Raw genomic sequence first — 25,868 nt, 5'->3', positions numbered from 1 at the left:
TAAAATTGACGAAGTCATGGTTGATTTATTGTTACCGTAATACTAAACTTTAAAGGCATTTTTTCTGGCAACTATGTTTTTCAGAACGGTGTCCGTGATATCTCAAAATCTACTTGACCAATTGACTCTAAATCTTAACTACGCATTTGGTACATGTGTGACTATAGCCCCTACCAGAATCAACCAAAAAATTTTATTTTTTATATTTTTTTTTAGGCTTCCAAAGTTTAACAAAAACATGCAAAAATCGATAATTGAATTTCAAAGCCACTTTTTCAATTACCGACTTTTTTCTTTTGGTACCTGCTCATGGCCAAACTCATACTAATTAAGGAACAATCACGGTTTTTTTATTTCCGACAAGCAGAATGGCCGGAATCATGGACAGCGTTAGACAATCTTTTTTAAAAGCGACTATGTTTGAGAGTGTGCAGTGCCACTAACTTTAGCTTTTTTTGTCCCAAAAAATTTTTGAAACGTCGTTGAAATATGTGCAAATGAACCTTGTCAATTTGTCTGCAAAAAGTGTGATAGTTTCTTTGCAAAAAATTCCCTAACAAAGTTAAAAAAACAGTAGAATACCCCCTTAAGAAATATCATTATACTTTCTTCTGTTTTTTTTTTTTTTTTCTCTCACGTTTTCTTGTTTCGCATGATCGAACGTTCGATAAAGACGAAGTTACTACGAAAGATGATAAAAAATATCGAGATAATAGACGGACGAGTTCCTTCGTGCCCGCATCTAGCATATGTACATAGAGTTTAGAGAAGACAAAGATGAAAATGATAATTTCCAGGTGTACGCGAGTGCACTTTGTACTTTGCGTGTACCAAGCGTAAGAAACTAAGTACAATAATTAAGCAAAATGTCCATTTAAGTGGTCCGGTAGTGCCGTGAGTGAAACGACGACGAGATTTTTCCACTATGTGATCCTATATCGTTAGGTGAGAGATTTCTCCGATCAGAACATATTTCCCTCGCCTCGAGCCAATCGATCTCGCGCGATCGTTAGAATCCTCCGAGTGAACAGTCCGAGGGAGATGTTCGAAATGATAGAATTCGTCCCGATTGCTGCCGATCTTTGCAGAGACTTTTGTTTTTTTTTTTTTTTTTTTTTTTTTTTTTTTTTTTTTTGTTTTTTTTTTTTTTTCATTTTCATTTCGACGCGTCCAGAACGAAGGTTTAAAGGCAACACGTAGATTTAAAAAAAGAAAAGAAAAACGAAAGAGAAAGAGAATTTCTATGCTCCGGAGAGACTCTCCGTCGAGTCGATCAACGAATTTTTTTTTTTTTTTTTGTCAATTTCTTCTTTCTGTTCGACGAGATCGGTCACGCGTAGAATTTTCGTAGAATCGAGACGTAGCGTAGAGTGAGCGATCAAGATCACCGTCTTTCCCTTCGATACCAAACGAACGAGCATTACACACACACACACACACACACAGTCATAGTGAACGCCGGTAAACGAAAGAAGGAACAGAGACGGGAAAGCGGCTGCTATTCTGTTATTTTAAAAGTGAAAAGTGAAAAAAAGAGAAAAAACAGAAAAAAATGAAACCAGAATTAACGATAACAAACAGATGGACATATGTAAGAGAATGTGTAAGAGAATACACAAGAGACAGAGAGAAAGGAAGACGAAAGATGATAAACACGGAGTTCGAGCTTCCCAACTTGAGTCAAGGGTTTATTAGCTACTTGCGGCAAGCATTATCACTCATCGAAGCGATGAGAAAACGAATTATTTGTATAAAAAAAAAAAAAAAAGGAAGAAAGAAAAATACGAAACAAGCCAGAGAGCTGTCGCTCGTCGCCAAAGGCAACAACGTTTGATTATTTTGTATCCGATACGATCGTTCGAGTTTTAGTCGATGGCGACGGCTAGATTCACGATGCATATGTACGCTGCTCGCTTCAACACTGATGAAAACCAATGAGTCCGCTGCTGCTTCGCGTGGCTGACGAGCATCCCTCGGTTCCCGCGTGATTAACGTGAACGCGTGCATACGTTTGACAATTACGTTTCGAACGTTTAGATTCCGATTTCTCATCGGCTGGATCCCTTTTCTCCCTCGTAGCTCTGCGACAGAACTTTCGCGAGATTTAATTTTCCTTAGGGAGGGGGGGGAAAAGAGAGCCGAGAAGAAAATGGCAAATTGCAACTCTGTAGCAACCATCCACCGCGCTATCGCCCCTCCCGCTCGTTCAATTAGCTGCGAAAACAGTATGTCGCTCGCCGTATGTTTGTCCAACTTGTTAGGCTTCTTGCGCGCGATGCATTTTTGAAGGCTGAAGAGAGAGAGAGAGAGAGAGAGAGAGAGAGAGAAGACGTGTCAGTTTGAAAAAAAAAAAAACAAAAAAAAGAAAGATAGAAAAGGAACACCAGGTTTCGCTCTGCAGATGATGGATGAAGAGAAGGAGATTCGTGACGAAAACGCGGCACGGACATTTGTCCGGATATTTTGGCGCGCGCGTTTAATCGGATTGTCCCACCGTCGACTGAGCCGAGACTGTCGACACGAACGTCCGATCGGATTTTGCTCGCATAACCCGTCCACGGCTGATGGAACTCGAATGGCTATCGTTGTCATTATCACGCGTCGGGAAGTGCGTTTCTCGTTGAAAGGAGAGAGAAAGAGAGTGGCTACCAGCTGGAATGAAACGATGAAAAGCAAACGAGAGAGTGACGAGAGAAAATGGAAATGTAATACACTACAGACCGTCCACGCCAGGGACAAGCTTGTCCGCTAATCGACGAGAGAAAAGAGAGAGAGAGAGAGAGACAGAGAGAAAGAGTAAGAATCGAAGAAGAGACGAGAGAGAATTTTCGTTCGAGTTGTGTAACTGAGCGTTAATAAGAAAAGTGGAGAACGGTGGAATAAACACGATGGTGTGGGCTTTAGTTCAGCTTAGGATCAACGCGAAATGGCGTCGCCGCGCGCGTACGCGCTTCTCAGTACATTAGAGTAATTAAATATATAGTAGGGGATACAGAACAGAACGAAATATATATATGAATATATACATAATGATATAATATATTTTTGACTTTTATTCTACAGTAATACCGGTGATACGACGTGTATCACATTTACTTCTAGGTAAAACAACGGACAAGCCTCCCTTGGTCGCAATTTACGCTACACTTGTTTGTCGATCGACGATACGTGCAACATTGAACGAATTGATCGCAACGAATTGATTCGCTGGCAACGAGCATCGAAACGGAAAAATCGAAAGAGAAAGAGAAAAGGGAAAGACTAGAGAGAGAGAGAAGGATGTGAAAATAAACTCGACGGGTGGCGGAGAGAGCGATTGAATCCACGTTTCTCTGCAGAGCGAAGTGTTTCTTTAATGTGACGTCGTTTGCGTCGGCGGGCGTAGTATAAGTGGTGGCCCGTTGTCGATGAAAATTGGCAAAGATTGACGCTACGGGATGGAAAATCGTACGGGAATAAATGAACGAAGGTGTTGAAAACGCGGTTCACGAAGGGTACGAAGGGTGGTGAAGTAAACTGGATTTACGTTACACGCGCATTACACGTAGATCGACAGGTAGATGGACACACAAACACACAGACACATGCGGTATATATTACGCATATATAAATTATATAAATATATATAGATAGATAGATAGATTGATAGATAGATAGATAGATAGATCGATAGATAGATAGATAGATAGAAATATTGATCGAGCCGATGCTCCCACGACACTACGATTTTTCAAGAGAGTTCCTTTCTATTCGAAATATCCCACTGCACACACACACACACACACACACACACACACACACATACACACACAGAGAGAAGAGATGATTTTCCTCCGTATGGCAGAAATCACGGGTAGAAGAGTAGAAACAAGAACGAATCGTTGTAACGCGGTTACGGAGGCGAAACAAAGGGGAAAAAATATATATATATATATATATCTCGCCATCGGAAAGATTAGGTAGAACGCCACGCATATACATACATACATACCTATATATATATATATACGAGCGTAGAGACGTGTGTTTCTTCGATTTCAATAGCGCAGCAGAACGTGGATTGTCTAGTTGAACATGCACACGCACGCACACTTTCATAGGAACACGTAAAACCCACACGCAGGCAACGTAGCGTTTGAAATTTGGACACTTTCTAAATAAACGAGCAGGAGAGCTAGAAAACGAAAATGAAAAGAAAAATAGAAGAAGGAAAGAAAAAGACAGCGCTGGGAGAACGAATACTAGAAATGAGAAGAGATAGAAGTAAAGAAACCGTAACGACGAATAATTAAAACTACTTTTTCTCGAGACTTAAGCTAGAAGAAGACTAAAAGTATAGTATTTTTCGAGTTTAGAGTTATTTAAATGGAAAATCTCGTAGTTAACGTTTAAACATCGTATAGAGGTACACGCGATTCTTCTTAGCCGATAGTTGACAAGGTTTAAAAAAAGAAAAAAAAAAAAATGTTCTAGCAGTTTTCGACTAGTTGCATGATAGTTGTCGTTCCAAGCCTATAAACGCCTAGTGTTGCTTCTGGATAGTGTGTCGTAGATGAGACTTTTTAACCCGCCATGGCCGCCCGCCACCGTTTCTCTTTACGAAGACGGACGAGCAAAACGATGGAAAACGATCAAAGCGAAGAGACGAGATGAGAACGTCTGTGTATAAAGAGAAGAAACTTTCCTCGATGACCGACCGATTCTGTCCAGTTTTCCCTTACTTGTACAACGAACGACCCCCGAAGCATATTCTCCTTCAAGTCAGGGTTTCAGCCCTGCCTGGCGTCATCCACTTTCGTTAGTTAGTTTCTTCCTCGACATATTCCTCCCCCCTGGATTTGCTTTCCGGATCATTCTTAGCTTCCTCGCTTCCTTCCTCTGCCTCCCACAATCTCTCCCTTTCAGTCTCTCCTTTGTCCGATCTCTTAAGGAAACCGCGACGAAAATGACAGAGCAACGCTTAACGTCTAAGTATTAAAGTACTACTAACGAAAAAACCTTAAAAAAAAAAAAAAACAAAAACAAAAGAAAAAAAGAAAAAAAACACGTACTCTTTAAATAACGAGCAAGCAGAAAAAAAAACGTAAAGTAAAAAAATAAACGCTAAATAACTACATACTTAAAGGTAAACAAATTTAGATGACGTAGGATACTAATTAAAAAAAAAAAAAAAAAGAAACCGACTAAACGAAAATAGTTGACAAAGTCGAGGTTAGAGGGAAAAAAAAGAAAGAAACCGATCGCTTCCATTATAGTTTCTTCGACTAGAGGACCCTCTCGCACCGTGAGAATACATCCTCGAACACTTTGCGTCTCCCGGTGCAGCATCTTCTTGCCTCGAGAGCGAAGGCAAAAAAAAACAAACAAAAAAAAAAAAAAAAGGAATCGACGAAACAACTGAAATACTCGACACTTGACTTGGCAGAATGAAATATCACAGAAAGAAAGAAAGAAAGAAAGAAAGAAAGAAAGAGAGAGAGATGCTCCCGTTTGGAGGAATATTTCGAAGCTTCGAGATAACGAAACAAAAAAAAGAAAAGAAAAGAAAAGAAAAAAAAAAAGAAAACAAAAGGAAAAGAAAAGATAACGATAGCCCCATCCCTATTCCCTGTACACCCGCTGAAGTCGATCAAGCACAGAGATCACCCCTTCTCCCACCCACGCTCCCCACCCATGGATCTTCGTTACGACGATGAAACGAGCAAAATCGAATTGAAACTCGTTCGTCGAAAGGTTGAAGTTTTTAACCTCCCCCTTCCCCTGCGCTTGTTCCCTGCTGAAACGACGCTAGAATGAAAAAAGCCGCGTAATTCGTTCGTTTAGTGACGATCCACGAGGGGGAACGGAAATTTCGAGAAACGAGAAAACAAAATGGAAGAGACGAGAGGGAAAAGTCCAATGTTCGAAGAGTTCCTTGGAATATCGTAATCTATCAGTAAATCCGTAGGATATATTAGACGCAACTGACGACGATCGATACTTTCTAACGACGCGCTCGCGTGCGTTTATTTTTTTTTTTTTTTTTTTCTCTTCCCTATATTCGCTTCGCGTGTGTCAGCTTCTAACACTGCTTCTATTGGGCCACTTTTCCGAATTTCTTCGTAGAGGCACGTCTATGTGACACGACACAAATTACATGATTTATATATATACACACACACACACACACACACAGATATACACACGCGCGAATGTATATTACTATAGTACATAATATATTGTCTCAGTGTACGTGATATATTATTACGTATAGTAATATATATATGTTATTACTACGTATTAGTAGACAATGTATCGGTAGATGTTCTTGGTCATTTGTATGTAACAAACAGCGAACGCGCACGCCTGAGCTACGCTACAATTACAGGATTGTCGTTGATATATATTATATCTATAATAGTACGTGTATGTTAATCGCCCAGGTTATACTCTTTAGAGGTAGAGATAGAGCCGCTTAGGGATGTTGTCACTTTTTGCTGATCGCTAGTTCCAATGAAACCCACCCCGCCCCACCGTTCCGCGTCGAGGGCCCCATTTTTATCGTTGCTCGTCTTAAACACGTTCTTCGACATCGATCCTTCAACGATTCGTTGTCTCCCGGATTAACTTGATCGTTCGTAGTGCTCTTTTACCAAGTGCTCTTTCTATTTTTCTATTTTACAACGTTAGTCAGCTGTTTCTTCAGGGTTTCTGAACTTTCTTCAGTTCTGATTCTATTTCTCTTCTCGATGAAAAACGATTGTGAAACAGTGTGAGATAGATCTAAAGGTACTACGAAGTTCATCGTACGCTATACACTAGATTTCTTTTGCCATCGATTCATAGCGATAGTGATAGTTCCATATATATATATATATATATATACATACAATCTAGCAACTAAGATGACGCATTGTTCTCTGAGAAAAAGCAAAGTTATAGGACGCTTACATTGCAGCGTAAATCTGAATACACGTATATAGGTTCCTAGCTGGTAAAGTTCCTCGAACGAAATTCCACCAATAGCCTTGCTTCTGTTTTTTCGTCTAGAAACGAAACCACGCTTCGTTTCAAACTCGGTTCGGATTGTCTCGCAATCAGACGACGTTACGTTGCAACTAGAGAAAGTGCGAGAAGGAACGTTTTTAACTCGACAACGATGACATCGATCCTGGGTTGCTCGAATTCGCATCACGAGAAGGCAGAAAGCTTTCTTTTTTTTTTTTTTTTTTTTTTTTTTTCTTTCCTCTGCTATATATATATATTGATCCTAGTGTCGGCCGATTGGACGTTAGTATACTATGATTTCTCGCTGTTTCTATATAGCGAGACTGTAGACGATATAATTAATACGCCTCAGAGAGAAAACAGAGTTAATTCGATGTTACACGTTGGGAAGAATGGCTTGATTTCCTACGTCCTTGATCCCCTCGAACCCCTGTCACATCCCGCAGACGTAATAAACTGAGAAACACGGTCGCCCCACCCCCCCTTGACTACAAGTTTTCTAAAAAACAAAAGAAGAAAAAAAAAAAAGAGAAACAAAGTTTGAAAAAATCGAAACGAACAAAAAAAAAGAGAGAACAAATTGTTTTTCGTAAGCAGTGGAGAACGGAGAAGAAACGAAACAGAGAAAAAAAAAAAGAAAGGAAAGGAAGTGAAGCAAATAACTGCGAACGAAGTCAAAATTCCGAAAAACTGACCTATTGGGCATCCGCGACGCGATTCCATCGTAACCTTGAGCAACGCGAAAGGAAGAGGAAAAAGGAAAATGAGAAACAAAAAGAAACGAAGATTATTAGGTAATACGATATAATTATAAATATATACATTTAAGGTAATGAATTTATAAAGGTATTTACAGTTTACGAACGAACGAACGAGTATAAGAGAATAAGAAAGAAAGGAAGGAAGAAAGAAAGAAAAAAAAAAAGAAAAGAGGGAAAAGAGAATCCTCTGTGGCAGCATGATGAAAAACGGGAAAATTAATACAAAAAACACACACACACACACACACACACACACACACACGCGAATAAAACGAGAAAAACGGAAAAAAAATTTACTAGTTCGAACAAACTTGAAAACTAACCGGTACGTTGGAGACGAAACCGAAGAGTTCCCGTTGAACGTTTCCAGAGTAGGTACATGCGTGATGATTGTCCATCGAGAACCCTCCGGAACTAAGCGTTTTCCGACAGTGATGTAACTATTAACATGTAACCCCTTAACGTTATATTTTTCCGGTGGTAGCTTGAGAATTCGTGCCGAACGATTTATCACGACGCTTCGAGAGATTGAGAGGAAAAAAAAAATGAAATTCGCAGAGGTGAAAAAGAATAGTCCCTTGTTCCTGGAGAACTTTGCCTACGAGAGTGCAAGAGGAGAGAAGACAGATAAACGTGATAAACGATTTTAGCACGAACTCGAGGGCTGCACTAACCACCGGCAGTTTGTGATATATTTAGTAAAACAAATTTAAAAAAAAAAAAGATGGTTGTTATTCAAATTGAAAAAAGAAAAAAAAAAAGAGTGAAGAGAATGAGAGAGAGAGAGAGAGAGAGAGAGAGTGAGAGAGAGAAAGAGAGACGAAAGAAGCGCCTAGCGGTTTTACATCCACGTCAAATGCATCAAAATGGATTTAGTTAAACGACTGCGTCGTACTGCTGAGAGGAGCAACGAGCGAGATGTTGTTCCACTGCTGAAGAATGAATCTTCTCTAGGGCATTCCGTGACCAGCGAACCGGGGCCAGAACGATCGTTCGACCATCCGACGTTGGCGAAATCGTCGATTCGCGAACTGCTCGTTCTCGTCCTGGTTCCAACGTGCGATTCGCGAAACGAGACAAAAGACGAGAAAAGAAAAAAAAAAAGAAAAAGTTGAAAAAAAAGCGATCGTTTGTGATCGTGTCGAAACTGAGCCGCGATAATATTACACGTAATAATTTTATACATTAACCGGTGACATACACACACACACTTGACCTCTGTGTCCACTTCTCGTCGCGAGAGACGAGACTTTTTCTCTCCCCTTTGCCCTCTCAGCAGCACCGTCGTTGGTTCACAAACTAATTGTAAATTTTAGATACTACCGCGCGTAAAATAAATAGGAGAAAGGAAGAGATGGGAGAGAAAAATACGAGAGTGAAATTTGCGCGAGAGCGAGAGAGCGAACGAACGAACGAACGAACGAACGAACGAGCGAGAGAGAGAGAGAGAGAGAAAGAGAGCGAAAAATTTAAAAAAAAAGGCGATAGATAAGAAAGAAGCGAGGCGTTACTATAGTGGAGGAGAGGAGGAATAAGAAGTGTAACAAAACAGCAAAAAAAAAAAAATAATAATAATAATAATACGATAATACACATAACAACACACACTATATATTGTAATATTATTTTTCGAACATAGTAATGTAATGTAGATTATAATATATGTATTATATATTATATATATTATATATATAATATGATATTGTAATTGATCATTTCGTATAGCGCCTACGGCTGGACGAAGTGTTTCGAGGTTTAAGAGAAATACAAGAGATGATAAATGAAACTGAAGAAAAAGAAAAAAGGGAGAAAAACTTAAAAAAAAAAAAGGGAGAAAAAAAAAGGAAAAAAACAATTAATTAAGGTGGGCCAGAAGCGTCAGCGAGGCGAGTGGCGCAGAGTCACGGCACGCAACATATTTTTACCAAGATTTTTCAGATATTCAGTCCTCCCCCTTCCCCCTCCCCCGACCGCCCATCCGCCCATCGATTCCTCCATGTAAACGAGAACTTTAAAAATAAGAGAAAAGAATGAAAAAAAAGAAGAAGAATAAGAAGAAAAATGGTCACGTGCTCACGCGCCACTATTTGCCTCCGCGCCATTTTCTTAGCGTGCGGCCATAAATCGGTCATCGAACGGTCAAATCGATCTCGTTGTGTTCAAGAATGCTGCTGTGTCTTCGTACAAAAAAAAAAAAAAAACAGAAAAATGTGAGAAACACGAGGGTGAGAAGCATCTCGTAGAAGAGACAGGCAGATCGAATGCGTCGTTGTAACGAGTGAGTTATAAAAAAAAAAAATTAGTAGCGAGAGAGAGAGAGAGAGAGAGAGAAGATGTAAAATGATGATCGCGCGACGAACGCGATGTTTCGTACGAATTTTTTTCAACAAGTTCGATTTTTCTAAAAGCTAGAGATCCTCCGTACGCTGTCCTATGTCACTGGAACTCTGAACAGTCGTCGTTGATAGACTAGAGAGAGAAACAAAATAACAAAGATAAAAGGGTGTTTGTAGAACGAAGAACGAAACGGAGAGAGAGAGAGAGAGAGAGAGAGAGAGAGGGAGAGAGTGAGAAAAAATGACGAAGAGAAAAGGAAATAATCGTTGTTCCAGATAATTAATTTTTTTTCGAACGTTTGACGACCGAGCTGTGGCAGAATTTTCAATTGGTCGAGTCGAGAAATGAAACGAAGACGCGACAAGGCAGTATAATGATATTAACCGATCGCTGAGGATAAATAACTGACGCCACGAATATTGACGCCGCCCGTCCTCTTCGAATTTCATTCCCCGACCTCGACACCTGCGTATCCTAATTTTTTCAATGTCCACGAGAGGACGAAGAGTCAAGCAGATGCGTGTACAGTGGGGGTGATTGGTTATTATAATATGAATAAAAAAGAAAAAAGAGAAAAGGAAAGTCAGTAATCCCTAATTCCAATTCCCTTTGAACTTTTCCACTTTTTGAGAGTGCGCGAGAGAGAGAGAATGAAAGAGACAAAAGAGAAAGCGAGAATGAAAAATCACCCTCGATCGCTCCCGATATCCTTTTTCCTCCAATATTTAATGTCCATTCGAACACATTTTTAGGAGCTCCTCGTATGTCGGCCCGAAATGGAAATGAGACGACAGAACAACTAAGAAAAGAAAATGGGAAAAAACAAGGAAAACAAAGTTAAAAGAATTTTAAAAAGTGAGAGAGGGAGAGAGAGAAAGAGAGAGAGAATATGAAGAAAAACTCAAAAATAAACGATGCGTTTTTTCTAATCGAACCGTTTCGAATCCGACGATTTTTGTAATACGTGAACGTTGCCATAATGCTAAGTTGTTTCAATCGAACATTTATATATATACATATTATACATACGTATATACATATTATTATTGGCCATTAAATACAATCGAGCGAGCGAACGAGCAAAAAAGAGAGCGAAAGGGGGAGAGAGAGAGAGAGAGAGAGAGAGAAATTGGAAAGGAAGAAAGAAAGAAAGAAAGAGAGAGAGTGAAAGAAGAATAATCGAGAATTTCGTCATGTCGAACAACACACAGTTTCTGCAATCTATAAATTACTAACAATTCCCAATTTCATTGGTCATTCATTTTACATTTTTTCTTCTTTTTTCTTTTTCTTTTCTTGCGACAACAACAGTTACATTTTTGTTACGATAGTTTGTTGTAACGAATACACTGGCGTGTTGAACTTGTGGGTGAGGAGCCAAGAACCGCGAGAGACTGGATGATTATCTATTTTCTGCGAGGCACAATCTGCTCGTGACAGGATTTCTTTAAATTTACTTCTTTACGTATGAATCACGTTGTTTCGTCCACAAGTAAATGATACAACAACAAAAGAAAGGAAGTAAAAGAAGCTGTTATTCTGACGTTCTCTTCGGTGATTAGCTTTCCAATGTTTTAATCGACGAGAGTGAAAAGTAGAAAGAAAACGGAAGAAAGGAGAAAGTGAAACGTCCGCGTGCGAAGTTATTGAAATCGATCGAACGGTTCAAGTCCTCGATGATTAGAAGTTCACGAAGAGACGAATACGAGCAGCTTGTGTTAATAAAGAGAAACAGAGATTTAAACAGAGAGAGAGAGAGAGAGAGAGAGAGAGAGAGAGAGANGAGAGAGAGAGAGAGAGAGAGAGAGAGAGAGAGAGAGAGAGGACTGTACGGACTAAAGAGGAAAAGAAATTAACATTGTGATGTTTACTGATCAAATATGTCAAAAGAGAAAAAAATGAAAAAAAAAAATGAAAAATGAGGAGGCCCACTGGTTGAGGCCCGACATTTCTGAGTACACTATAAATAATAAACATTATGTAAAATTTACACAAGATTTGTTTTTTCCTTTTCCCCGTATGTAACATATATTTGTTTGGATGGACGCTGAACGTAATGATTTTGTATGGGATCGTTCCCCTAACGTACATAAGTACACGCCATACCACCAATGTCTGTATCTACTCTTCGATGTCGTATTCGTAGAGGTTAATTCATCGATTGATCAAGATTTTATCAATTTCTATTGGAGCTGTAAATTTAAAAACACGTCGAAAAGATCATCATATAATTTTAGAATTTCTCTTTTACTTTGTATCTCGTTCGAGTTTTGCAGTATATTTTATGCTTCCAGCAAAGAAAGCGTAGGTCTACGTAGGTAGTACATATTATTCGTGAGATAGCAGCGCTAATCGCATTTCCTGGCAAATTCTAACGAACTGCATATGTTGCTGAATGTGATTGGCGCAACGTTCGAAATAGCGCAGCACGCTCTGGCCAATCAAAAATCAGCTATGATTTTACTCTCGGACAAAAAGCTATCAGTCTCGATACCGCTCGCCTCGTGTGCGAGACTCGTGGTAACAGTAATGATGGAATCGAATGCATTGCAAATCTGAACTTTGAACTTCTGTTCATACTTTGAAAAAAAATATTTCGAATTTATCCTACAATGTAATTTCAAACAACAATTGTAAGAAAGACATCTAAGTGAGAACGATTGAATCTTAACTAGATAAGCAACACCAACGTAACGAGCTCGAATACTACTTACTGTTACTTTTTCGCGAGTAAATTTTCCAGATCAGATATTCGTTCGTGTTGCAATAATTCTAGCATCTTCCAAACGCAATTACGAAATGAAACTTTCGAGCATCGAAGTCGACTCGAGCCCATCACTAGACAGCAATGCATTTGATAAGACGCGACTGCGCACAGCCGGAAAACGCTCGGCGTTCATTATTACGTTCTCGAACAATTTGCTTGAAGTTAGCCGCGATTCCACTCACCTATCAGCGCTCTTGGTTCGTTTAACGCTCTCTTGTATTTGCACACTGTACTTCTCACGGTGTTTGAGTATCCTAAAAGAAACTTGAAAATAAAATGGACAATTCTGTATTAGTTACAGAGAACGATAATTGTGATTATTACTTTATCGTTGTCGTACATTTTTGGCATGGATCAAACTTAAGAGGTAAGATTTATTAAAATACCTTCATCTCTTGATCGATACGATCGATCAGTTTTCTTCTACAAAACTACATTCTCATTTTCTTCAGTTTTTCTTTTTTTTTTTTTTCTTATCAATAATCAGTCAAACAAACTCCATTGCTCCGCGTTACTTTACAAACTGGGATAGGACATTAGGAAACGAATGGAATTCGACACATTCACACTTCGAACACGAGCATGCGTTCTACCGTGCGAGTTCGCAATCGCGAGAATTGAACTCGTGCAACTTCAGACAAGTGCAACGAGAGGCCTTCCATTGCGAGGTGATACGCAAGCGTCGCACGCACATACACACGCACATACACACACACACACACACGTACGTACGTGCAAGCACTGTGGAGCCGTACCGAGCGATCATTAGAGGCTTGTTGTTAGTCTCCACGGATTTTACCGACGCGCGAACCAATTTTACGGCCGGTTGTTTCGTCAGCCCGTGTTGTTTGAAAGATGCGTCGGTGCTTGCCGGGGAATTGGCACCCGGGGCTAGTGAATTACGCGCGGTCGACGAACACCTGCCAGCAAGAGAGATCTCGAGGGGACGAGAATCGCGCGATCTGAGGCTGCTCGATCACGCGAGAACACGCATACGTGACAGCGCGCACGAAGGCGAATTTACATGGCGAGTTATTCGCGAGGGCGATCCTCTAGACAATCAGAGTGAGTGACACTAGCAACTATTACAACGTCGTGTCAACGAAAAAAAAAGTGGGAAATGCACGTATGTCTGGCAAAACGCGTCCCTCTGGAACACAGTTCAATCACGTCTCCTCCTCGATCTCCTGCTCTTCGTGTTCTTCTCTGGTTAAATTTCGTTGTCACTGCTATGTCTCAGGCGTAAAAGCAGAGCGAGCGTTTGATCGCGACTGTGTTCCCAAACACGATCTGTTGTTCTTACCACTGTTACTGCGGCGTGATCAACACCGCGCACGACACGCGACGACGATTACGTCGCGATTTATGCAATCGATAAAGTTGGACGTTTGATCATCGAGTGGCGCGTAACCTGTTCTGACCAATGCACTCGTGCATCGCAAACTTGAATTCATCTCTTTCACTTTCTTTCGGCTCGTTTTCCGGCATACGCGTATGTTTCGCTAAATATACGGATTGGCATCGATTTCTATAGCTAATCAATTTTTATTGATTTATGATAATACGTACCTACTTGTATAAAACTTGTAGTAACTTGAAACTTTATTTCATAAAATAATTGATTCACCAAATTCTAATTTCTTTTTAGTTATGATTATAGTTGTGATTTTCAGTTCTTCTTATTTATACAAAATTATTATTATTAATAATATTAATGTTATAAAAAATATTAAAATATTATAAAATGTTATAAAAAAAATTATAATTTATAAAAAAAATTAATATGAATCAAAAGTAATATTATTTAATAAAAAATGGTTAATATTAATAATTATATATAATAAATTATTATGATATTATATAATTTATTATTATTATTAAATTATTAAAAATTATTATAAAATATTAAAATTCACATAGAAATAAAAAGTATTTCGATATATATATATATATAATCTGGTGGAATAACAATATTGATTGCCGAACCTGTTACACAATAACCAGCCCGTGATATTGATTTTATTGTAACGCACGTGTAGCTTGCGACGAGGGAGAAAGTCCAGACTAAATGCGTTTCAAATTAAACTCTTTTCCCACAGCACTAAGACAGCTAATAATTTAATTTTAATTTTAAATTTAATTTAAAAAAATTTAAATTTAACTTTACGTTCACTCGCTGTTCCATGTCGTTCCACGAGTCGACGAAATATATAACGAAATATAAGCCTTACGAAATATTTGCAACTCGTGTAACGAACTTGAAAAATCGCCGATCTGATAACTGATAGATGACTTGATTTTATAATTTCTTTTCTTAATGAACTTGTGAGTTTCCTGTCCAGTGACACGATGGACGATGACATCGACGAGAAGGACGACACGAAGAGGTAAGCGTTCAATTAAAAGAAAAATGTGAAAATCTCGCAACATGCGAAACTAATTGGAAAATGTTTTATTCTCGCCCCCAGGAAATCGCGAAATCTGAGCGAGAAGAAACGAAGGGATCAATTCAACATGCTCGTGAACGAACTTGGCAGCATGGTCAGCTCGAACACGAGGAAAATGGACAAATCGACAGTACTGAAGTCCACCATTTTGTTTTTGAAAAATCACAACGGTATATTGCAACGATAATTTCTGCCTTACGTTGTATCTCTTGCCTGACCGCGCAATTATACCCAAATGAATGTTACTGAATAATTTTACTCTGAATTTGAAAATTTCATAGAGATAGCTGTGAGATCGAGGGTGCACGAAATTCAAGAAGATTGGAAACCGTCGTTCCTATCGAACGAAGAGTTCACGCATCTGATATTGGAGGTACGGATTGTCTCGTGCAACCGGGCAAACATGTTCTCTCTCTAGTCTTGCGCTTAAGTATCAGTTTCAAACGATGTCGCTGTCGGCTGTAAATTTGTATATTCGTTGTGATCAGAGAATTGGTCAAAGTCCGAGACAATCGTCAGTAGTATATAAAATTCGCGAAAGAGGTGAATCATCCTGAAGGAATTGTTGAGAGCACCGCGATCGATATCGCATGAACAACTTCAATGTCACGTTGATTGAAATTTTTACTGATGAAAACACAAACGACATTTCTTAGGCTCTGGACGGTTTTATAATGGTATTTTCTTCAAGCGGGCGCATTTATTATGTGTCTGAAAGCGTCACGTCCCTTCTCGGCTACCTTCCAAACGAACTGGAGAACACGACCATCTACGATATCACTTATCAAGAGGATCAGTCTCCCCTCTACAATGTACTACTGAATCCTGCCATCACGAAAGATCAACGAAACATCAAACAGGGTATCGTTTTCGTTTCCCGAAAGGAAATCCATTTTTCCGAAGAAAGGAAATATACCGTATATAACGTGTGTATAATGTTATTTTCGCAGAGGAGAAAATATCCTTTTCGTGTCATATTAAAAGGGGAGGCCTGAACGTTCAGGAAAATCCAGTGTACGAGCTCGTGCAGTTTGTCGGATATTTTCGTATGTAATTGATTACATACGTTTCGTCGTATGTAATATGTATAATACTATGCTCACCTATGTTGTACTTGCAGGTTCCGGCGTCGACACGGACGTAGACAACCTGCTTCCGAACACGAAGTTTGGGAACATCACTGGAATGGACACGAAGTAATTTCTTTTGCTTCTTTGCTTTCCGATATTGCGTTAAGTTTAACGCGGTTAAAAATTAAAGTTTTCACGTATTCATCCTCAGCGTCGGGCAGAAGGACAACCATCGATCGCAATTAACTCGTTTCTGTTCTCTTCAGATTGGTTTTCGTGGGTACGGGGCGCCTACAAACGCCGCAGTTGATCCGCGAGTTGTCGGTGCTGGACAACACGAAGTCGGAATTTACCTCGAGGCACAGCCTCGAGTGGAAATTCTTGTTCCTGGACCATCGGGCGCCGCCTATTATCGGATACCTGCCGTTCGAGGTGTTGGGCACGTCCGGGTACGATTACTATCACGTGGACGATTTAGACAAGGTGGTCACATGTCACGAATCACGTACGTCTCGTCTCCAGAAAATTATTATCGGGGTGGAACGACGATGAATCTGAAAAGATCACGAGGAATTTTGTTTACAGTGATGCAGAAAGGCGAAGGAACGTCCTGTTACTACAGATTCCTCACGAAGGGCCAGCAATGGATATGGTTGCAGACTAGATTCTACATCACGTACAACCAGTGGAACTCGAAGCCAGAATTCATCGTCTGCACGCACTACGTTGTCAGTTACATCGACGTGATCAAAGAACTGCGAAAGGAGTCGGAGAGTTTCAATAAGGAGCAGAGTCAGGATGTTCTGATGCCGGTGAAACAACAGCAGGTAAAAATTTGTTTAATAAAAAGTTTTGTTTCAATTTTGTAAAATTATGCGAAGTACGATCCAAGATCGGTCTTTTTACAGGTGACCACATCGTGTCCGGTTCCTTCGACGCAGTGGCCAACAAAATCGTCGAAAACGTCGAAGTCGATACCGTCGAACACACGGCCGCGGCATCATGTGGAGAGTTCCGACAGTTCCTCGATGTCAGCATCCATGCAAAGTTCGCCGCATTCGCAGATAACGCACGTTTCACGATCGAAAGGCGCTTCGGCGAACAACTCCGTGGCATCGAAAACTCAAATATCTCAAATCGATAACAGACAACAGCAGCAACAGCAGCAGCAACCATCTTTGTTGGAGGTTGACCAGAGTTGCATCAACTACATAGAACAAACACCATACGCGACGGTTAATTTGCAGCCTGTGGTTAGCACAGGTTTCGCTGCTCCTACCGCGCCAATTATTTCCACGTTACCAACGCACGAGGTAATGCAACAATTATAAAACGTGGAACTGTTCCAAATTTTAAAAAAGACTCTTAGATTCATATGGAAACTCTGGAAGATAGACGTCGAGTTTCTGATTTGTTGTTTACCGCTTACTGCAGAAATCAACTGCACTCTTTTATTAAGAATTTCATTTAAAATAGGTCTTCTAGATATCTTGGGTATTTTCTCTTTAGATGCAAAGGTTTAGATACAATTAGGTTTACAAAGAAATCGAACATCTTGATCTCTTTAACGCGTAGTATAAAATGTAAAGCAGTGGATTCTTTTTCACAAATACGACGTAATATTGTTTCCCTTATTTATTTACATTTTCATTATTGTATTTATTGTTTGTTGCTTTGTTTTATAGTTGTCATTCTTTTTAAGGTACCGTTTCCTTCCTTAATGGATTTGTCGCACTGAACAAATAAACAAAAATAAAATTCGTAGCAAATGTATTTTATCAGCATGTCGTATTGAAACGCTTCTAAGGACACGGTCGAACATGTGTGTTTTTAGATGTTGCATCAGCAAGGGATCGTGATGACACCGACGCAGAATCAAATTCAAGACGAGCTGCAACGAAAGCACGAAGAACTGCAACAACTGATAGTGCATCAGCAGGAAGAGCTGCGAAGAGTGTCCGAGCAACTGTTCATCGCTAGATATGGGATTCTATCGCCGTTGCTTAATGTAAGCTAGCTTTCACAAATACTTGTTCAAAATTGCCAACAAAACGTTAACAATGAAGGTACTCTTTCAGACGAGCATGCCGTACAACGCCACGAATGCGTGTCAGCAGATAAACAGATGCAACACGAACAATTCCAACGTTCAATTGCCAACGTCCAGCAGCGTTCAAGGAGTGAACGTTCTTCCCTTGCCAATTACGGTCCCGGTGCCACTAGTGCCTACGGAATTGTTCTCTCATCCACTGACGGTGAGTCCAGTTCCAACGATGTCAGCCACAGCGCAAGGGAACGTAGGCACGATGATGCAAACGCAGCAGCAGCTGCAACATGAGCAACAACAGCCTCAACAGCAAGGGCCAGCGCAGCAAAACGGCAGTACGCCGGATCTCGTGCCTTTTCAAATGTGTCCGCATCAAGCTGACATGTTGTACAACGAGATGGAACCAGCCTCGACCAGTCAACAACCGAGACCGTCGCAAAATTGAAGAAATTTCATCGTCTCATTCTCTGGCCACGGCGTTGGCGTTTGAAGCCGAAGAGAAATCTGGACCTGTCGTTTTGTTAATCCATTCGTGTCTCGCGTCGAAAGATTCAGCACGCGAGAAATTTCATATTTTTATACAAACGCGAGTTGTACAAGGGATATTGAGCGAGCGGGATCTAACACAAATTGGACGGATCGTGAGAGTCTGTTACTTCTGTTTCTTGAGACATGTCGTTTTTATACTGGGGGGGGGGGGGGGGAACTAAAGAATTCAAAAGCTTTTGTACTTCTTAATCGTTATGACACATTCTGGAGATATTGAAAATTGTCTCGTTTCAAATCCGTGCAATTTGTGTCAGAAATAAAGTATCACATGTCAAAAGATCACCGCGAACCGCCTTCGTTATTTATTTGCGATCGATACTTTCATTTTTCTACGTACGAATTGACTCTCCGGAACTTTGATATTTAAATCTTTAAAGGGCCAACGTATATACATAATGTGTAAAAATTCTGTACAAAGTAGCAACGTACACGTAAACTGGCTGTTCGAGCTGAACGTAATAAGGGGATAGTTGCTTGATTGATTGATTTAAAAAAGTACAAAACACACGTAAAGTCGAAAGCTCTGTGTTCCAGATACGCATGTACCTCGGACGAGAAAGTTTGAGAATTATTTTCTTTATTCGCTGGACCACTAATAGTTAGAAGAGCCGGATTTTTCGAAAACAGGGTATATTTACGTGCGTATGTGTACAGGGTGTCTACGTTATTAATTTTTAGTAGTTTTTCTTCTTCGTAAATGACCGATTTGCGAGAGAGATTGTGCTATAGAACCACCCTGTATATATATAATATATATAATATATATAGTTGAAAGACGAAGAAAAAGTAATATATTTTGTTGTAAATGTCTCACGATAATAGACTATTTGTAAATGTACGTGTCTGTAGAGAAACGACGTGTATTATCCTCCTGAGTGTGGCATCAAAATCGATATATTTTATGATCGTTGTTAGATGGATTATACATATTATATATTATATACGTATACTGCGAGAAGAAACAGAATTCATATACCATCCGATGAATTATCCAGATCGCGATGAACATGTCTAACAGGCTATTTACGTATATAAGACAATAACTGTTCCCACATGTAACGATGGTAAACGATGGTATAAAAATTTGAGAACTACGTACATATCCAACGTGCAAATAAAGGTTCCTAAAAGCAAAAGAAAAGCAGCGAAATTGTCACGGACAAATGTTGTTCGTCCTGGAATCGATCATTTTTTTTATTTCAGATTAAAAACGAATTTTCTTGAAATTCGGGACCGGGTTGAATCTAAAAACTATTTCTCTCCCTTCCTTCCCTTTTATTCCGTCCCATTTTACAAACAATCTTCACCCATCATTAAATATTACATCGCTATTTAAAATACTGTACCTTGATGCGATCGCGAGTAATCGATGAAATTGCGAATGAGAATCCTACTGCTTCAGTTTTCTTAAAGCGTCCATCAGAATTTGCACCTCTTGGTTCACGTTATACACAAGATCCTCGATCTGGTGCTTGCTGTCGATTATGTTAATGCTCTGAGTGTACGGGTCGTACCTCACGCCGAACTTTCTCGGTATACTCTCGGCGAATTTGCTGCAAGCAAATTGCGAACGAAAATTACACAATGAAAATTATCGATGAATCTCGGCATAAATCTACAATTATCTCAATCACGAACGACTAGACGGGCTGAAAGATTCTAATGATGCAAGATCCGCTTACATCATTTTCTGCTTGGCGTCTTCGAAGTCCTCGGCGACGAAATAAACAGGCTGATACTCGGTTATCGGATATTTTTGCAACGCTGTCTTCGCTGGCTCGAAAGCTCGTAATTCCGGCTTGCCGCTCAAGCAGTACTCGAGCTCGCCGAAAGACGAAAGCAGCCCGGCACCGTACGCCTTCAACTCGCCATTTTGTCGACACAGGCCGAACTCGACCGTGAACCAGAAGCACTGCGGCAAATATATTTTCAATTGTACGATGTAATTCGATGTAACCTCGTGGATAACACAGTGAAAAATGATGGATATATATACCGTGGCTAATTTCTCAATGTATTCGTCAGGGGCACCGAGAGACGCCATGCCGACGACTTGGCAAAACTGGGCGAACGACGGATCGGCAAATAAAGGGACATGGCCGAGTACTTCGTGGCAAATGTCAGGTTCAGGCGTGTACAATGGTTTGCTGCTGTGCCTGATGTACTGCGTGCAGTGAAACACTCTGAAAGCCAGGCCGGCTAGGAAGTCACGCGAAGATAAGAGACCGGCCACGGGTCGAAGAGTGAATCCAGTGCAATCTGCGCAGATATGCGTGTGTATAAAATATCGAACCGATCAAGATCGAAATAATTGGAAAAGTTTAAGAAACTTTCGAAGAGGAGAAAAACTTCTTTTTGGTGGCAGGAATGATCTTGGACCCCGAGGAGTTCACTGAGGTTATCGAACACTTGTTTTCAACGGTTTTTCTATGTTTCTGTATCCAAGTATACGAAATTTCATTGTCATTACGTAAACGTATCAGGTTCCACGGAACTCGAAATAAAGACCAATAATAATATAACCTTTCAAGAAGTTTGATATGTCTTCCAGCTGTGGGATGTTGTCCTCCCTGTAGCCGCAGTTTTCAATGAGCAAAGGGAACACGTGATTATGCTCCTTGCAAGCGTACTTCGGATAAAGCTTCATCAAGTTTTTAAAAATCACGCCCCATGTCTCGATTTCTTCTTTGGTGTACTCCACCCTTGGTATTGGTTGACCACTAAAGGTAGCACAACAGCATAAATTATTGTTACGAGAATTACCTCTGATAAAATATCAACAGATTCTGAATTATCCCAAAACGCTGGGACTCACTGTTTGTAATTGTAGGCCAAATCGGCAAAATATTTGCGCCTCTGCCGGTAAACAGGATCGGTAAATCCAGGATGATCGCTGTCCAATTCAGCGCCGTAAGAGAGGATCTGATTGGCAAACTTGTCTAAATCTCTGATTCTCCTTGGGAACCATGGCACAGTCCCCATGTTGTCTTTGTGGTTCCTGCGAGCATGAGTAACGATGAAGATCACACGTGATAACGTGTTAATTCTAAAATATCTAAACTCGCTATTTACTATTATTCACCACATTATTAAACACTCACCTGGTAATGATCGAGAAATAGCTGGATTGTTCTCGTAGATTTTCGATCACCGTGCCAAGATCTCCGCCGGAGGCGCATTCCACCATAAACTCGTACACGTTCGCTTGACGAAGTGAGCTTCTGGACTCTATATACAACAGATTAACTTCGTGTTCCTGCAAATGTAAAATTGTTTTTTGAAACAGTTGAAGCTATCACGAAGGAACGATTTCCTAGCCTCGGTGAGGCCACTTACAGCGAAAAGTTTCAGATATCTGCTCAATGCTCCAACGGAGTCCTCTTCTTTCGGTGAGAAGATCAAACAAGTATTCTTCGCCGAGTCATTGCCTTCTTTGATGTAATTCCCCCCGTACATCAGCCTCGGCTTATGAAAATAGTGGAAATTGAAAATTGAAATTTAATCGTAAATCTTCTTGCGAGAAACTATACCATACGTCGAAATTCTTATACGTGAAATATGAAAAAAAAGAGGTATATTAAATCTCTTGCGCTGGAATGACGTCGCCATGCACGTCGAGAATTTTTTGTTCCAAAACTGCAATATTTTCTCAGTTTTAAGTATTTAATATTAAAAATAAATATAAAATATAAATAAATATAAATATAAATATAAAATATAAAATATAAATAAATATAAATATAAAATATAAAATATAAATAAATATAAATATAAAATATAAAATATAAATAAATATAAATATAAAATATAAAATATAAATAAATATAAATATAAAATATAAAATATAAATAAATATAAATATNAAAATATAAAATATAAATAAATATAAATATAAAATATAAAATATAAATAAATATAAATATAAAATATAAAATATAAAATATAAATAAATATAAATATAAAATATAAAATATTTTCTCAGTTTGAAGAATATTATATTTAATATATATATAATTATATTAAATATTTAAGTAAAACAAAATAGGCAAAAGAAATAATAAATTTATTACTTCTTAATAATTTCTATCCAGTGATACCAACGAGTTCAAAGAGAAAGCGACAAATTGTTGTACACGGTTTGGTCACTCGTTACGGCCCGCCATCAGCTGCCAGCGCAAGTGGTTAAAAAAAAAAAGGTGCACTACAACTGTGTTAGTTACCAAATTTGGTATCGGAAGTGTTTTTTAAGTTGAACAACACAAATTCTGAAGTTTCGAGAAAATAAAAACAGTTTGATTTGTAAGAGACGCAAATAATACCTTTTTTTTTTTTTTTTTTGTACGATTATAAGAAGAATAAATCTTTACGCAAGAAGTTCTTACATCTTCCTTAAACTGATCCTGCTTGCCAAACAGAAGCAACGTCTTGTCCGTGTGAACCATGCTACTGACTCAGTGCAGGTTTACAGAAACTATGCCTCATTAACTCGACAGATGTCTATTTTATACATCCATCGACGATCATCCCCTCCCTTTTATTTTTTTTTTCCCCCGATTTTTCAGAATGTTCTTCGACCATCGAATGTTTTTCACGATAAAGAAATAAACTTTGTGATTCACCGATAACTCGTTCTCTCGTTGTGGCTTGTTGAAGTCTGACACACTGTCGGGAATGAAGAAAATTCAAGGCCACTGCCGAAATTTTACGAAAATCGACCGAAAAATAACGTGGCGATATACTTCGCGTAACTTTTCATAGGTTTGCATCATGCTAATCATGGATATCAAGGCCGATTTCACTGGATATCCTATGTTTCTTTTTCTTAGTACGATGACGCGACAAACAAGGAAATTATTTCTGGTAATTCCACATATCAACAGTATCTCGATCGATCGATCGTCGACAAATTTTTTAAAAGTTTTCCTTATCATCGTCACGCATGTTATATTCATTTATATTAAAATATGCAATTAGAGATAATACGCACGTTAGGTAATTGCACGTCTTGTAATGATGTATAAATTGGAATGAAACCTGCGACAGTCACATAATACGATTATCTTTACATATATTTATGTAAACTAACACTGTTGCGTAACATTGCAATCGTTATACTGCATGGCTAATTTTTAATTTTTTTTTTTTTCACACGGGATCAATTTGCATTATATGGTGATCCTTACGCTAATGAAGAAAAATTATTCGATCAATTATCCTGAGGAATGTAGAATGCGTTTATTCATTCATTATGAATGCAATTGCTTCGATGCTTCTACGGCGTGTTATAACAGCAAATAACATTTTTACGACGTTAGATAACGTAGTAATTAGATATTGATAGACTTGAGGGATATATAGGTGGAATCGAATTCTGATAGAAATTTATTTTTTTCTTAAGGATAATTATCGACACAAGCAGTGAAATGATAAAGATACAAAACAGGACAACGAATAATAAAAGTTCAGCCAGTTTGGATTTAAGAAACTATATTTACCACTGTGTTTCTCTTTCTCTTTCCTGGGCAAACTGGTTTTCTGAATTTACTACGAACCGTGAAACGCATTTTAAATGAGAACTGGTCTTGTGTTATTCACTGGATGCTCGATTTGAAATTTTGCGGGCCGAAAAATACTTGATTTTGTTGCGAACGAGTTTATCAAAAAACAATGAATTATTTTTAAAAGTTAGGTCAACAAACTATTTCAAAAGTAGATTGATAAATTATTTTAGAGATTATTAAAATCATCATGTGTTGATAAATTATCATCACGTCTAAAATATGTCTAATCGCAGTTAATGTAACCTATAATAAATATTTGATATCCCGTAGAAATTTCTTTTCTAACCTTGCTGCGTTCTATCGATCATTTCTGAAAGACCATTCAATTACTAAAATTAAGAAAGTCAGTGCGTTTTTTTCTTTTTTTTTTTTTTTACGTCAAACATTTTTTTAAAAACATTACAAATCTTGTTCGCTTGCTAAACGACGAACGTAAGATTGGAATGTGAAAAATTTGAGAACCGCAGCAAATATTGACGATAAAACTGACAATGCGCAGAGCGAAACTATGACTCATTGTTATCGGTGCTTTTCCATATGTTGAAACTTATGGGATTTTCAATTCTTTCGTCGATGTTATTTTTCTCTAAAATTTCCTCTTACCTTATCAGCGGGCAAATCATTGCACGTGCCATTCGGAGACGTCGACTGCGATTTCGATACAATTTTCGCGTACATTTCACGATCGTTGTAAACAAAATTGAATGAAAACTGTTTCACGAGACAACTGTCTTGATAGAACTGGTTCTTCTCTCGTCAGGCTGGTTGGTTTTAATAAGATGCCGCCACACACAGGTTTGAAACCAATATCTTTAACGAGAGCGGAGGAATAAATAAATACCAGCCACAGGAAAAATCGAACGATCGAACGATTTATCTTCTGCAGAATAAATGTTGAATAATTAACCTGAATCAAATTTACTGTGCGTTTGCTATAAAACGATTTTCACATTGCGTCACATTTTTATGGCATTGGAGAATGGTATTCGTATTCGACTAAAAATTAAGTCCTCGTTGCGATATTAACGTAAAGTAAAATACATACACATATATAATAACTGCTATGTGGATGTTTTCGATTCGACATAAAAATAATTCGAAACGATCAGCAAACAGATCTGTTGCACAGATTACATCCACACGGTCATACACGAACACAAGCATACTTGAATCGTCGGTTCCCGTTAACCTCAAAATATGAAAGTCGTGATCGTCTGGCCGAGGAAACCAGCAACTGTAAAATTGTCGAAACAAATCTTTTCGTGGGAAAATAATGTGAACTTTTCATTCGTTTCGATAAAAAGGTAAACACTTGACAATTTGTAAGTAATCTATAATTAAA

The 25,868-nt window shown here is 38.8% G+C and overlaps 2 protein-coding genes across 9 annotated transcripts; one reads left to right on the top strand and one right to left on the bottom strand.

Moving 5' to 3' along the window:
- The first annotated feature begins 2,672 nt into the window (after nucleotides 1-2,672).
- LOC122533146 (circadian locomoter output cycles protein kaput) lies at nucleotides 2,673-20,196 on the top strand. Of its 5 annotated transcripts, XM_043662572.1 has the most exons (14): nucleotides 2,673-2,684; nucleotides 10,913-10,921; nucleotides 13,838-13,917; nucleotides 15,195-15,239; nucleotides 15,321-15,469; nucleotides 15,581-15,672; nucleotides 15,956-16,160; nucleotides 16,250-16,345; nucleotides 16,420-16,495; nucleotides 16,636-16,874; nucleotides 16,955-17,196; nucleotides 17,275-17,682; nucleotides 18,204-18,377; nucleotides 18,448-20,196. In XM_043662572.1, the coding sequence occupies exons 3-14, from the start codon at nucleotides 13,877-13,879 to the stop codon at nucleotides 18,859-18,861; spliced, it is 2,181 nt and encodes a 726-aa protein (XP_043518507.1). In that variant the 5' UTR covers nucleotides 2,673-2,684; nucleotides 10,913-10,921; nucleotides 13,838-13,876; the 3' UTR covers nucleotides 18,862-20,196. The 5 variants fall into 5 exon arrangements, with proteins under 5 accessions (XP_043518507.1, XP_043518505.1, XP_043518509.1 ...); XM_043662570.1 differs by lacking the exons at nucleotides 2,673-2,684; nucleotides 10,913-10,921 and having other exon boundaries at nucleotides 13,517-13,917; nucleotides 15,183-15,239; XM_043662574.1 differs by lacking the exons at nucleotides 2,673-2,684; nucleotides 10,913-10,921 and having other exon boundaries at nucleotides 13,519-13,917; nucleotides 15,183-15,239; nucleotides 17,524-17,682.
- LOC122533148 (protein henna) lies at nucleotides 18,681-25,302 on the bottom strand. Of its 4 annotated transcripts, none has more exons than XM_043662579.1 (9): nucleotides 25,130-25,302; nucleotides 22,302-22,430; nucleotides 22,067-22,221; nucleotides 21,781-21,963; nucleotides 21,489-21,685; nucleotides 20,962-21,224; nucleotides 20,648-20,877; nucleotides 20,312-20,518; nucleotides 18,681-18,696 (listed from the first exon to the last, which is right to left on the bottom strand). In XM_043662579.1, exons 1-8 carry the CDS (start codon nucleotides 25,202-25,204, stop codon nucleotides 20,356-20,358), a joined length of 1,395 nt encoding a protein of 464 aa, XP_043518514.1. In that variant the 5' UTR covers nucleotides 25,205-25,302; the 3' UTR covers nucleotides 18,681-18,696; nucleotides 20,312-20,355. The 4 variants fall into 4 exon arrangements, with proteins under 4 accessions (XP_043518514.1, XP_043518513.1, XP_043518512.1 ...); XM_043662578.1 differs by lacking the exon at nucleotides 18,681-18,696 and adding an exon at nucleotides 19,542-20,089; XM_043662577.1 differs by lacking the exon at nucleotides 18,681-18,696 and having other exon boundaries at nucleotides 20,220-20,518.
- Between the last annotated feature and the right edge of the window lie 566 nt (nucleotides 25,303-25,868).

The sequence above is a fragment of the Frieseomelitta varia genome, unplaced genomic scaffold, assembly GCF_011392965.1.
Source record: "Frieseomelitta varia isolate USP_RPSP 00005682 unplaced genomic scaffold, Fvar_1.2 scaffold_499, whole genome shotgun sequence".
Lineage (NCBI taxonomy): Eukaryota > Metazoa > Arthropoda > Insecta > Hymenoptera > Apidae > Frieseomelitta > Frieseomelitta varia.
This window is presented reverse-complemented; position numbering and strand designations above follow the sequence as displayed.

Bases quoted from the DNA above. Each gene is read 5' to 3' on its own strand.
- LOC122533146 (XM_043662570.1), top strand. From the start codon at position 13,877: ATGGCGAGTTATTCGCGAGGGCGATCCTCTAGACAATCAGA. The intron at 16,346-16,419 runs GTATGTAATTGA...TTGTACTTGCAG, and splicing joins GCAGTTTGTCGGATATTTTC to GTTCCGGCGTCGACACGGAC. The intron at 17,197-17,274 runs GTAAAAATTTGT...TCGGTCTTTTTA, and splicing joins TGCCGGTGAAACAACAGCAG to CAGGTGACCACATCGTGTCC.
- LOC122533148 (XM_043662579.1), bottom strand. From the start codon at position 25,204: ATGTACGCGAAAATTGTATCGAAATCGCAGTCGACGTCTCCGAATGGC. The intron at 22,431-25,129 runs GTAAGAGGAAAT...TATTTTCATAAG, and splicing joins ATGATTTGCCCGCTGATAAG to CCGAGGCTGATGTACGGGGG. The intron at 22,222-22,301 runs GTAAGTGGCCTC...TTACATTTGCAG, and splicing joins GATATCTGAAACTTTTCGCT to GAACACGAAGTTAATCTGTT.